The 14699-nt window shown below is 41.1% G+C and overlaps 1 protein-coding gene across 6 annotated transcripts in view; it reads left to right on the top strand.

Annotated features, from left to right (window-relative positions):
* Nucleotides 1-14699, top strand: part of PTPN21 (protein tyrosine phosphatase non-receptor type 21) — a 78501-nt gene that overhangs the window by 48945 nt on the left and 14857 nt on the right. The window contains exons 11-15 of one of the 6 annotated variants that reach the window (XM_020811422.3): nt 1498-1599; nt 3723-3783; nt 6334-6421; nt 8515-9983; nt 13981-14121. In XM_020811422.3, the coding sequence (XP_020667081.1) occupies nt 1498-1599; nt 3723-3783; nt 6334-6421; nt 8515-9983; nt 13981-14121 (1861 nt within the window). Of the gene's footprint in view, nt 1-1497; nt 1600-3722; nt 3784-6330; nt 6422-8514; nt 9984-13980; nt 14122-14699 lie in introns of all 6 variants that reach the window. The other 5 variants (XM_020811421.3, XM_020811420.3, XM_020811423.3 and 2 more) reach the window with 5 other exon arrangements.

Raw genomic sequence — 14699 nt, 5'->3', positions numbered from 1 at the left:
TTCAGTAGAAGGTGCTGATATATACAAATTGAATCAGTAAAACAATTAGAGTTGATGTTGAATCAGCATTTTTTGGAAATAGTCTACAAGGGATTATACAAGGAGGATCCAGGGTTCACACATCCCCACTCTGTCTCCCTATCACCCTTGCAAACGGAGCAGTCACTTCCAGTTTTTTGGGCTAGAAGAAGTGCAGTTGAGAGGGAATGGCTGTTTAGTAAGATTGATGCCCCTAGATGCCTCAGCTGTTACAGTTCTCCATTTATGACCAATTTTTTTTCACTGACAGAGGGGGCTCCAGGGGCTGCAAAGAAGGCCAGCTTGAGTCACTTGCATGCTATACTCTTCCCATCTGGATCTACTATTTCACATGCAAACCACAAGGATCCAGTTCTGTAGTGCAGTGGTCCCCAACCTTGGGCCACCAGATGTTCTTGGACTACAACTCCTGGAATCCTTCACCACCACCTCTGCTGGCCAGGATTTCTGGGAGTTGAAGTCCAAGAACATCTGGAGGCCCAAGGTTGGGGACCACTGCTGTAGTGGATAGTCATAGATCTCCATGCTGATTCATTCTTTAGGCTCTTTGTTTTAGGCAGTGGATTTAACCGTACAGCATTGTGGATAAGGTACTTTCTTATATGAGGTTGCTGGAAATACTATAGAAGTTGATGAAGAAATGCCTTCTTATTGGGAGTGGCCAGCTAGAAACATTTAGATCTAACTCCAGGACAGTCCAAATATATATAGGCAGTTTGTTTGCAGTTGTTGTCCAAAAAATGACCTACTGCAAATGATTCACCAGTACTATGATAAGTAAAGCATGCAAGTACATGATGAATGGGGTGTAGTAGCCATTTGGGTAAATAAACTATCCAGAGTAGTGCTTGCACTAATGGGATAGAAATCAGATAGATAGATAGATAGATAGATAGATAGATAGATAGATAGATAGATAGATAGATAGATAGATAGATAGATAGATAGATAGATAGATAGATAGATAGATAGATAGATAGATAGATAGATAGATAGATAGATAGATAGATAGATAGATAGATAGATAGATAGAGTTGAGACTCATAAGATTTTGATTTTTAAAATGGTGAATGTTTCCATTGTTTTGTCTGACTTCTCTTTCTTTATTATAAATTGCTAACATTTTACTCTCAAGCTATGAGGACCTGGAACTTAAGTTTGTAAAATAGCAACAGAGAACTTTTGGTTTGAAACCCATATCTGCTGGCCAAAAAATAAGAGCTACTTCAGAGACCATAATTGTTCCATCCCTGTCATAGACTAACATAAACTGTGGAAGGTTTTCATGTCATGGTACTGTATAGGAAGGGCCAAGTGATCATGACCATAATGGAGAGGATGCCCTTCAAAAACTACCTAAAGATAGATTGAAATGTCTTCTCTGTTGATAACTTCATCCTTTCTTTTTCATGTAGTATTTCATTGTCTCCGTTTTGTCCGCATGTACCTTGTCTTTAGAGACTCCCCAGATTCTCCGCCTGAGGAAGGCTCTCAGAAATCTTTCCTCATTCTTTCCCTTCCACGCTTTCCAATCCTTTCTCGTCCTTCTCTGCCCAAAGGGTGAGCCAGAAAACATTGTCTTTCTTTCCTTCCATTTTTCTTTGCATGCCGACTATTTGTAGGGCTCCCACATTTGGTTGTAGCAGGTTGTAGAGAGACTTCTTTGGTCTAAAAATTCCTGAATCCTCCAGCTACACTGCTTGAGAGATTCTAGAGTTGTAGTCTAAAAAGTGGCGTGACCCCATACAGCCATCCCTTGGGGCATCAAATTCCAGAGTGGTGGAAGAGAAACCTCTTCTTTGCCTCTTGCTCCCTCATTGAACACGTGAGCAACATGTAGTAGCTCCTCTGACATTTCATTTCAAGATGATTACTGCTGATGCTGGCACTAGTTTGTGTTTTGTAGATATGCGTGAAAGTTTCATGAAACTGTATAATCCCAAAATCAGACAAACACTGTAGCATTGTAGCAGAACCAATTGATTCTGCTTATGTCATGTTTTAAGAGAATTAGCTTAGGCAAGGTTTTGCACAGACCGCCTTATTATTCAGCAGGTTCTTCAACCATTTGCAACCCTATTTTGTATGTAGCCTTTGAACAGTGACAACAGATTTTTTTTTCTGGGCACAAGAAGATAGAGGACAGATTAAGGACTTCTTAACTGAAATGCTAGACTGTGGGGAGCAACGTATGGCATGGATGGGGAGGGTCTGGTTTTACCAGTCTTGTTGGAGTACAGTTCTTTTCATTCATCCCAGCTAGCATATTTAAAGATGAAGGAGGATGAACTTTATAGTCCAACCTCTTCTGGTGGACCACACACCTCCACAACTTCCCCATCCCTGCTGTGGGGGATGTTGCTTTTCACGTACCATATTTTTCCGTGTATAAGACACTACTTTTTCCTAAAATCATTACACTAAAAATTGAGGGGCATCTTTTTCACACAAGTAAGCTGAGATAGCTGAGGACAGAACAAAATGGTACATACCTTGCCTCTGTAAACAGGCTTCCTTCAGTCACGAGACTTAGCTTCCTATAGTCAGAAGACTTAGCTTCCTCCAAACACGAGCCTTATGGAACTGATGTCAGCTGATGCTGTACAAACCAATTGGAAGACACTTCATTGGAGGTGGAGCCTGTAGGCTCAGATTCAACAGGGACTCAATGTCCAAGTGTTCTGAGCCCAGAGACTGAATCCTGAAAACTAAGTTTTCTTAATTTTTGAGTTAGAAAAGTGTGTGTGTGTTACAAAAGGGGGCGTATTATAAATGGAAAAATACAGTATCATTTCGTTTTGCTTTGTTGGTGTTTTGGCACATGTGTGTGGAGGTGGGACTGAAATTTGAGTTACTATAACTGGAAGCAAAGCAGTCCTTTGGAGTTTATCAGTTAGGTGGATGTGTCTTGTCTACATCGTCATCCTGCCCATGTTACAATGCAACACCACAGTGTACCAAGCTTAATGCTATTAGTGGATCTGCCTCTTGAAAAAGGTATAATTCTTTCCACTTCAGCAATGTGTTCTATCTATGGTAAGATACAGTCAACCATGGCGGTTTCAGCTGAGCTGATTTGGAAAGCCCTCTCTCTCCTAGCATTTGGTCTGTGCAGTTAAATGGGAGGAGGCAGAAACATACATTGTTTGTTTAAAGATTTATCAGTCAGAGTTCAGTAGATATTTACTTTGGTTTTAGCTAGAAGTTTAGCCTAGTAGACTATCTATAGTTTCTTTTGAAAGATTATACTCAGAGCTGAACTAAGTGTTGCTACCCTTGCCTTTGCCATAGTTTGCACATTTATGGGGATGTAAATGGTTCTTCCTCTAAAGTTCTGATGAAAACCTAACTTGTGCCATATTCTGCTGAATTGCTGTTGCTGAAGAAGAAAGATTAGAACCCATCACATCATCCTTGGTTTGCTTAGTCATATGCATACTCTTTTTTCTGGGGCATTACCCCTGTATTTTTGAGGGGTAGGTTATTGGGTATAGCAACCATTTAAAAAGTTTGGGACACTACATGATGCCTTTAAGGCTGCAATACTAATAACATTTCCAGGGAGTAAGTCCCATTCAATACAGTGCCAGTGATTATAGAGTAAGCATGGATAGGATTGCAGTTGTCAATTGCATTACTGCAAAATCTGTATTTTTATTTTCTCATATATCTTTTCTTCGTAGACAAGCTCAGACAGTGACAATGAATCCAGTTCGAAGGCGGTCATCCTCTAGGTTGTCTCTGGTAAGTTCTCTAGCTCTGACCTCTTTATTGTTCTTTGGCTTTTTAAATAATTACAGTAAAATCATTTATTAATGGGAGTAAGTTTGCTCCTTAAAGAAGAAAAACACTGTTCAGATATGTTGGCGAAACTAGAAAGAGAGGGTTTCTGGTAGATTTTAGGCTTTCTGTATTATTCTAGGTCAATGTTAAAGAATACAGTTCCGTATTAAAGTTTCCTTGCACTTTGATGCAAGAATAATTCACTTGTTTCTATGAATCAAAAGATGAGAATCTGTTTCTTAGCAATAACTAGTTTTAGTTAGGACAGGCAAGTACATCTTTCCCAAGAGGGCACTGGAATATGTGTTTCCATACATCGATCAGCAGAGACCCAGCTTTCACCTCTTAACAGAGGGATTGTTTATCTAGTAATTTCCTGGAGATTTTAACAGTGTGTGAGAATTCACATTGTCCTGTCTTCCCAACAGCTTAGGAATGAACTCATAAACTGCAATAAATAGGATTTTTTCCCCTCAGTTCTGTTCTTATCGCTTTCTTTGAACAGTGGTGGCAACAGTTTAGCTAGCTGATCTGAATCATTAGTCAGTTCATTCAAATAAATTAAGTGAGCAAATTGAGAGAAGTTACTGTGAAAGTTCAGGCTCCAAAGTAATGTCAACACTGAATGAATGCCAAATTTTGCAGCACTGTCCTAGGCAAATTTGAATGTATTAGTACCGTCTCAATTATGTAATGCCATAACATTTAGCTTAACCATACATATTCATACTATTGTCAATGTAACTTTTGATACGTGAGCATGCTTTACAGGGAACATTGGCAGGATACTATTCTCTCTACCTCTGTAAGAAAAGAATGGTGGACTAGACAGGCTTATATTCTGAACTAATATGGTTCATATGTGTCTCACTTCTGTTTTACTATTCCTGTTTTGCAAAGGATGAAGTATAGTAAAAGAAAAAGACTTGCTAAAAAACATTGGATTAGCCTTTTGAAGGCCTGAAGATGAAAAAAAGCATGGAGTCTCACAATAGCTTCATCTCTGGTTATTTTGAAGTAGCCGAAATCTTGTTGCACAGTTGAGCAAAAGGCATAATTTTTAGAGATGAATTGCTATAGGTTAAGAAATCTCTGCAGACATTTATTTGTTGTTTGCCAAGTCGCTCAGCTTAACATGTACTGTAATATATAATGCCTGTGGAGATTCCTTAATTTATGGCAATTCATCTCTAAAAGTTATACCATTTGTGTTATTGCACAAGAGGATTCAAGCCATTGTATGTTGGTTGTAAAGAGCAAACTGCTGGTTTCACAATCTCTTGATTTAAGTTATGATAAGAGCCTTGAAACTGTTAGAGCAGTAGGACAATTGGGTCAATTACCTTAGGAGCTGGTGAGCACTCCAATGCTGGAGGCATTCAAGAGAAAATAGGATAACTATCTGTCAGATCTGTTTTGATTTGTATTCCCGCATTCATCAGGTGGATGACCTTATTAGCCCCTTCCAACTCAATTATTCTACAATTCTGTGATTTTAAGGAGATGGTGAAACCTGCAGTTCTTACTCATTCCACCCCCAGCAGAATCGTATCCAGCTTTATAGTATCCAGAATCATTCCCTTTATTAAGAAAAGCCCTGCTGGATTCCATCTTGTCCAGCATTCTGTTCTCATAGTGGCTAACTTGTTTCACATAGAAACCCCAGGACCAGGGCTGGTTAGGCCTAAAATATAAATGTGCACAAGACTGTAGTTGTTCAGTTCCAACTACAATCCTAATGTAGTAGATAGTCTCTTGGTTCAAAATCAGCACTTAACAGAAACTTTATACTAGAGAGTGTCCTAGCAACAGCACAAGAAGGAGTGGGGGAGCCGTCATCATCAATTTGCTTCACTCTGATCAGTCTCCCTTCCTTCTCCAGGGCTAATCCCTTTTATGTGGCCTGCTTTGCTTTTCCCAAGGAGGAGGTTGTCCACAACCATTTCCTAAAATCATGTATAACTGATTCAACTACCAACTAGCCACCTCTTTATTAAGTTCTTCTTATAAGGAAATATGACACTATCTCTGTTACACTATCTACTATTTGCAGAACTTTGTGAATAATTCCTCGCTAATAACCTGGGGTTGGCTGTAGAATGCTTATTGGCTTAATGTAGATATTGTTAATCAGTTGATAGACAGATGCTTCTTCAGCCTGTGCTTTGTTAACCCCAGCAGAGGTATTCTGGCTAATCATGTTTGATCATACTGATCTGTCAGAGTGCAGGCATCTGGGTTCAGTGTTTTAATGATGGTCTCGGAGAATCTATGGTGCACATGGACACAGCAACACTCCTTCTAATTCTGAAGGACTTCTTCATTAGCTATTATTTAAACCAGTCCTTTTGCACCTTGTTTCTTGCAATCAGAGCTACTTTGAAATTAAGTTTTGCAAAAACTCTGCATCCATATTAAGGTGCACTCAAGCATTCAGACCAGATTAAACGTTCTTCTGTTAATACGTCTCATCTGTGCCTCCATTTAACTTCTATGCTATCTTTTCAGCAGCCCAAACCACAACCTTTTATGATGACACCTGCCCCACCTCAGTTGCACTACAATGGACACTACGCAGAACCATATACATCTTCACAAGGTAAAAATTCAGTTTGATAGAGAAGCTCAAGCATCTCGTCCTCTAGCTGTGTTAGGGACTTTGTCGGGGCAACTTGTCCCAAACTGGAAGAGCCTGAGAGCCTATTATGCTGTTAAGTTATTAATGCTAAATAGCTCTCAGCCTAGTCAGTGTCTGGATTAAGATGCTACGCAGGTTTGTGCCACCTGTTTAGGATGTGGGAATATGACTTTATATCAGGTCAGAGTCTTCTTCCACCCTACCACTGTCTATTTTGCCTGGCTGAAGATTCTGCCACCATTTACTACCCAGATATTTAATTTGGGACACTTTTCGCAGCATTTGTTCTAATACTGACCGATGCCCCCTCTTCAGTGTATTTGGTTCCATGTTTCCAAGTGGGAGACAAAATACAGTGGTGCCTAGACTTGCAACCATAATCCGTCCCAGAAGATGGGCGTAACTCGAAATGGTCGTTAAATCGAAGTGCCATTTCCCATAGGAATGTATGGGGATGGGATTAATCCATTCCACAAAACAAAACACGGTATTCCCCATCGGAACATGATGGGGCTGCAAAACAACAACAACAACAACAAGCACACAAACGAAAAAGAGCACTGCGAGTCCTAATGAAATGCAATGGGGCTGCAGAAAGCAACAACACATAAACAAACAAAAACACAAACACAAATAAACAAAGCCAGTCCCATCAGAACATGATGAGGCTGCAAAAAATAATCACCAAACAAACAAAGAAAACCAGTCCTATCGGAATGCAATGGGGCTGAAATAAACACACACACACACATAAAGTGCTGCAAGCCCCATTGGAACGCGATGGGGCTGCAAAAAAATAAAATAAAAAAGCACGGAAACATAACCTCCCCCCCCCAGCCCAAACCCACCCTGCAAAACCCTGTAAATGTACTCACCCAGGAGCAGAAAGCAGCACCAGGCAGTCCAAAGCCTCCTCCAACACACACACTCTAACCATTGGGGCGAAAGAGCTACTTTGTAGCTCTTTTGCCCCAATAGTTATTTGAATTCCCCACCTTTTTCCCTGCTCTTTTCTGGTTGCAACTTAAAGCTCCGGCCGCAAGTCGAAGCAAAATTTTGCAGCCGGAGGTGGTCGCAACTCGAAATGGTAGTATGTTGGGATGTTCGTAAGTCGAGGCAGCACTGTATAGGAGCATTAAATAACTAAAATAGGATGGGTGAGCTTAAAGATCTGTGCAACCATGATAATTTGCCTTGTATTTATTTATTTATTTATTTATTTGATTTCTATCCCGCCTATCTAATCAATTAAGATTACTCTAGGCGGCTTGTGGTTTTGTATCAGGTCATAATTCTAAGGTTGCTGGATAAGCAAGTACAGTTAACTACTACTAGAACAGTGGTTGCCAACCTTGGGTAACCCAGGTGTATTTGGACTGCAACTACCAGAAACCCCAGCCAGCACAGCTGGTAGCTTGTGGGAGTTACAGTCCAAGAACCACTGTCCTAGATGATAAGGAGGAAGATATCACCAGATAGCCTTCGCTTACCTCTTGTACAATATTGTGGAACCTGTTTCATTATGAGGCCCTAATTCCCTTTACTTTCTAAAAGCTGGATCTCAGAAGTAGGCATAGTTAAAGCCAAAAGTGGGCAGGTTCAAAGCCACATCACCACCTTTGTATGGTGGGGTTCCCCAATACTGTGCAATGTGGGATCAAAATGGCCTCCCATTTCATTGCTGTTATTATTAAAGCATGAGAGAACAGGCAATCACCCAGTGGGGCTTTTGCATGTACCCAAACTTTCTCCCTAGTTTTATCCTTCATGTATGCAGGACTAACACCTCCACAGGGTTAGTTCATACATGCCTGCCATACCCTTCACTGAACATAAACTGTTTCCTATAATGGGTTAAAATGAGATACTCAGTATTTAAATGATGTGGTTGTTGACAGTGAAGTTGTCAGAGATTTCTTTGTGGACATAAACTCATATGGTTGTGTTACTAACGCAAAATTTAGGTGTGGTCCAGAGGGTTGATTCTTTTGCAATGACCATTGTATATCTTTTGGGTGTTTCTGTGAATGACCATAAATACTTATGTATTTCAGATAATCTCTATGGGAATAACCAGAATGGCTATTATTGCCACTCTCAGACCAGCTTGGATAGACCACCGCATGACTACAATGGCAGAATCCGCAACGGCAGCGTCTACAGCGCTCACAGCACCAGCTCTTTGAATAATCCTCAGCACTACCTGCAACCATCTCCCATGTCCTCCAACCCGAGTATTACTGGCAGCGATGTCCTCAGATCTGATTATGTCCCGTCTCATCGGCACAGTGCCCTTATACCACCTTCTTATCGGCCTACCCCAGATTATGAGACTGTCATGAAGCATCTTAACCGGGGAATGATACATTCAGACAAGCAGAGTCATTCCATGAGAAACCTCAACATTGGAAATTCATATGCCTACAGTAGGCCTGATGCCATGGTTTACAGTCAGCCAGAAATTCGAGAACAGGGGAATTATACCTCCCCGCACTCTGCTCATTATCCGTTTAATCTGAACTATAGTTTCCACAGCCAGTCCCCTTACCCTTACCCTGCAGAAAGGCGCCTAGTGGTTGGAGCAGTGAGTGTTCCTGAATTGACAAATGTCCAGTTGCAGGCTCAAGATTATCCTGCACCGAACATTATGAAGACTCAAGTGTACCGCCCTCCTCCTCCTTATCCTTATCCCAGACCAGCTAACAGCACCCCAGATCTGTCCCGACATCTTTATATCAGCAGCAGCAATCCCGATCTCATCACCCGACGGGTCCACCACTCAGTCCAGACGTTTCAGGAGGACAGCTTGCCCGTTGCCCATTCCCTCCAGGAAGTGAGTGAGCCCTTGACGTCAGCCCGCCATGCTCAGCTGCAGAAGAGGAACAGTATTGAGATCGCTGGCCTGGCCCATAGCTTTGAAGCCATGAGGATGAAAGAGAGGACCATGTCGGCTTCTGCTGCAGATGTGGTCCCGCCAAAGGTGGTTCCTGCTGGGTCACAGCCCGCTGTTTTCCTGGAGAGAACCAAACAAGAAGAAAATGAAGAAACAGAAGAAAATGTGAACTATGGGCATAAAAAGTCTCTTTCAGATGCCACTATGTTGATCCACAGCAGCGAGGAAGAGGAGGAGTTTGAAGAAGAAAGCAAAGCAAATCCAGCTCTTTCTCCATTCACTGATGGAAACACCCAGCTTCCTTCTATCATGGGTTGCTATCCTCCTGAATCCTTGCTGAACTACCCTTACAGTTCTGTTGCTTCCTCGCCTGGGCCTTTACATATACATGAACCTAAATTGCACATTACTGAAACTGAGAAGAAGGTAAAAGAGGTGAGCCCCGTCCACGTCATGGCTGACATTGAAGTACAGAGGAGAGGAGATGGGCTGTTGACTCCTTCTGTGTCCGAGTCAGACCTGACGATGTCCACAAGGTACAGAGTGCGAAAGGATTCCATAAAGAAAAGACCTGTATCTGAATTACTTGCAGGGAAGAAGAACATAGTAGAAGGATTGCCTCCTTTAGGGGTGAGTTCTTGAGGATTTCCCTCTTTCTCCTGGGCATGTGTTTGAGGTCCCTTTCCCCCCTGATGCAGTCAGTTTCTATGACCTAATTGCATTGTTAAGTATGAGTAGATCTGCTGAAGCAGGATCTGAGGGTGAAGTCTTTACCAGTCCGTTTGTCTCTGAGTAGACATGCATGAGTATGTAGATCAGAGCATGGAAAAGGGTGACTGAGAATAAGGGTGAAATTTTTAAATATTAAAAATTACATGTTCAAATTGATTTTTTGTTACTTAATGGCATATTTCACTGTATTGTAAGAGCAGGACAGCAGCCATTATCATCTCAAGGTTCTTGTGTGATGTATCTTTTTCACCCTTTGCTGATGTCTCCAAACACAGAGAAGCTCTTTTTCTTCAAGTTTTCTCTGTCCCATGTTTGCCCTTGTCTTCAGTTCATATTTCTTCCCTCTAAGTTGTGTTACTTTGGCAGATTAATTTTTTTTCACTGTCAGAGATTTTTGCCCCTTAACTTGGCTTGTTTCATTTGTTGTTGTTTAGTTGTTAAGTCTTTGTGACCCCATGAACCAGAGCAAGCCAGGCCCTCCTGTCTTCCACTGCCTCCCGGAATTAGGTCAAATTCATGTTGGTCGCATCGGTGACACTGTCGAACCATCTCATCCTCTGTCCTCCCCTTCTTCTGTTGCCTTCACGCTTTCCTAACATCAGGGTCTTTTCCAGGGAGTCTTTTATTCTCATAAGATGGCCAAAGTATTGGAGCCTCAGCTTCAGGATCTGTCCTTCCAGTGAGCACTCAGGGTTGATTTCCTTCAGAATGGATAGATTTGATCTCCTTGCAGTCCAGGGAACTCTCAAGAGTCTCCTCCAGCACCACAATTCAAAGGCATCAATTCTTCAAGAGTCTCCTCTAACACCACTTGTTTTGTTAGCAATGGTTAACTAGTTAAGATTGCAGTCCTATACAGATAATTACAGTTGTATGTAGTGTAACTTACTTCTAAGTAGACATACATAAGTTTGCATTGTACTTTACATAGATGGAAGACAGTAGCAAAGAATACATTTTCAGGAGTTGGTACTATTGGCAGTTCTATTCAGCACAACTAATTTTAATGCTTGCTTGCTTGCTTCCCTCTCTACTCCATCTTTCACCTTGCAGATGGAAACTTGTTAAGTTTCTCCTGGGGCATGCATATGCCTAAATTCTTCTTTTAATTAAAATATTAGAACCATAATTAAATATTGTTACTCAGATGGGACAGACTTGGGCTACAGATGATGGACAATGTGCAGTCCTCCAGATATTGGACTGTAACTCCCATTAGTCTTACATTTGAAGTTGCAGCACAGCCACGTCTGGAAGACCACACTTTCTCCGGTTTTAGAATATACTCAGTGGACAAGGTATAGTTCCCATATATAGTGATCTTAGGGCTTAACAGTGTGCTAAAAGCTATATGCTAGCTAGATAGTTCAGTGCGTTGGGTACTTTAGCGGCTTTGGAGCCAGAGTTTAGGAATTTGATTCCTCACGGTGCCTCCCTGGAGAAGAGCCGGCCTGTGTAGTCTTGGGCAAGCTGCACGGTGCCAGAGTATCGACAGAAGAAGGGCATGGTAAACCACTTCCGAGTATACTCTATAACAAGGAAACTCTGGAAGGAGTTACTATAAGTCAGAATCAGCTTGATGGTACATGATGATTATTCTTTGAAGCCTGTAGAGCAGACTTTGGGAAAGTAACCATACTAGCTGGGAGACTCTGGGAACAATATTTTTAAAAGCTTCTTTCACAAGCTCTGCAATATATTCAGTGTAGATTGCAGTCTTCTGAAACCTTTCTTGATGATTTGAAGTAGATCAGCCAGATGTCTGATTCCCAGTTATTTACCAATCTCAGCAACAAAATTGGTATCCTGTATTCACTTGCAATTACCTTGCTAAATCCATGAAAGCTTGGGATAATCAAGAATGAATTTTTGTGTGTAAGGAGCAGTATTCAGTTTTGGTAATCTTCCTGGAAACAAATTTCTGAGTTCAGAATTTTTATATTCTATGCAAATGACTTTTGTTGTTTTGCCTCTCATTGGTTAAGTGAAAAAAATGCCATAAATCTAAATTCTGACTACTCGTAGTATAAGTCTTTGTAAGGAGACAGAATATTCTCTCCCACTGCTTCGGTTTCCTGTACTGGCTATTTGCTTGTATATAATATTTTACAGATCATTTTATAATGAAATTTCTTTTAACAGTTTATGCACAATGTTACAAAACCAACACATAGCTAGAATACACATATTATACAATTAAGGAGAAAGTGCTAGAGATTCAGGCAGGGTCACAATCCTAGAAAACCCTGGAAAGGGCCCTTGTAAGCAAGAATCAACTTGATAGCATGCATTTATTATTATATTTTAATTTATCTTATTTTGTTTTGCTTTTATTCTTTATGTTTTCTGACTCTCTAGGTGTGAATGGAACACACTTGATTCTGCTCCCCACAAAATATGTCTAGATGTGTAGCACTTTGATACTAATAGTTTATTACCAGGGCTTGAAAAATTTTAGAATGTCTCACCTGTCAGTCAAAAATTTCACCAGTCAGCATGACTGGACTTCAGCCTTGCAGTTTATTGGGACTGGGAATCACTGCTTTATACCCTCAGACTTGGGTGGCTTTATTACCTGCATGCCTGTGGGGTCATAAAGCTTGTATTTTGAATGCCTTTGTTTTGAATGTCTCCAGCAAAAATAAAACTGAAAGCAAAAGTGCCCGGCCTCTTAAAGAGCCATGTTCCCTCCCACCCCAGTGTGTGTTCTCGTTCGGTTGAAATTGGGAGCAGGGAATCTCCATATTCTCCAGCATGGGACTGTTCTGCATTCTCCTGCAGTGCTATATATCTATGTACTACTTGAACTCTCTTCTCCTGAGAAGAGGGCGGTTTTCCTTTTGCAATGGGAGGGGGGAGGGGAGGACTGTAGGGTTGGCGTGAGAGAGGCAGGTGGAGGGGAAGGAGGCAGGCAGGGAGGCAGCTGTGAGTCGTCGAGTAGCATTTTTCACTTGTCACAGACGAGTGGACGAGTGCATTTTTCAAGCCTTGTTTATTATTATGGCCTTATATATTAGGTTTTGTGCCGGGCTCAGAAAATATCCCACAGTTCATGTTTGTTTGTTTGTTTGTTTGTTTGTTTGTTTGTTTGTTTGTTTGTTTATTTATTTATTTATTTATTTATTTATTTATTTATTTATTTATTTATTTATTTATTTATTTATTTATTAGCTTTCTGCCCTGCCCGCCCCCAGACAGCGTCTACTCGGGGCGGCTTACAAATATCATAAGATATCATAAACATATCGTTCAGACCATGGAAGTGCTTTTATCCTAGTGCAAATGGGTTAATCCCATCATGGGTTAGTGCAGTGGTAAAAATATTGGGCCTAGAGTGGTCTGGTTTAGATCCTTGTTCAGGCATAATGTTTGGGCCAGTTGCATAATTTTAACCTCAGGATTTTGTGAGTATGAATGAGAGTGACCACATTACTACATTCTGAGCTGTTTGGAGAACAACCAGAATAAAGACAAAATAAATCAATCATAGGAATCTGTAGAATTTAAGCAACATGGTGCCAGATTTCATCTGTCCTGTTCTATTTTCGGCAATACCTGTAGCTGTTTGTAAAAGTGCATTGTCTACAACAATTTTCTTTTTTTGGGGTGTGGGGCATAAGATCCATTTATCATTCCTGTTACGTTCCAAGAACTTCAAAAGATGGAATGAAGACAGGCAAGGTGAAAGGAATGTTGCTTTGCTGGAGCTGTCTCTGTAGGATGATGTTAGGCAGTGGCGGGGGTTGGGGTAGGGTGGGAGAGCCATTGGGGTGCCGTTTTTCTTGATTGCAGTGGAAGATAGCATGCAGTTTTCAGCTGAGCCCCCCACCCCCACCCCCAGTCTCATTTTACCCAGGTTCCTATTGCACTCTCTTGTAAGGTTGTCTTTTTCTAGCAGGTCATGAAAAAGAACAGAGCCGAAACCAAAAAAATAGGACCTTTGAAGTTAGCTGCTCTCAATGGACTGACATTATCTCGGCAGCCGCTGCCAGATGAGGGGAAGGAGGAACCTGCCAGAGCTACAAATGATGAACGGGTTGGTTTGATGTTTTCCTTTTGCTTGTATGTTCAAAGTTTATATATTCAGTTTCATGGTTGCATCATTTAGGCCACCCTCACCGAAGACATTATGGAAGTAAAGGCATCATTCATTAGTTACCTGTTAGTCTTGTAAGGAGAGTTTTTTTTCACCCAATTGTTGCTGTTTTAGTGTATCTTTTTTTCTTGTTGGTAGTAAAGATCTGTTTTTGATATTGTATATATCCTACATTTATCTTTTATCAAAAAAAATTCTAGGAGGTACCTAACATAGCATATATCTAAGCAATTATCACATGTGACTCTGAATGCACTAAACTTGTTTAATTTTGAAAAGTAAGTTGGTTTTGGCCTAATTAGTACTTCTATGGGAGAAGCCCTCCCGGGGTCTCCAGGGAGGACGGGAAGCAATGTTCCCTCTGAGCTGCGTGGGGGCGCAACACTGTGTTGGTGTTGTGCACCCACAGTTATTGTTGCCATTCACTTGATTCTGGTTGTGGGCGAAACTTTGTGCATGTGGGGTGGAGTTTCTGCTCACGAATGTTGACTGGAAGATTCCTGTTTGAAGCCCTGGAT

This window comes from Pogona vitticeps, chromosome 1 (assembly GCF_051106095.1).
Source record: "Pogona vitticeps strain Pit_001003342236 chromosome 1, PviZW2.1, whole genome shotgun sequence".
NCBI lineage: Eukaryota > Metazoa > Chordata > Lepidosauria > Squamata > Agamidae > Pogona > Pogona vitticeps.
This window is presented reverse-complemented; position numbering and strand designations above follow the sequence as displayed.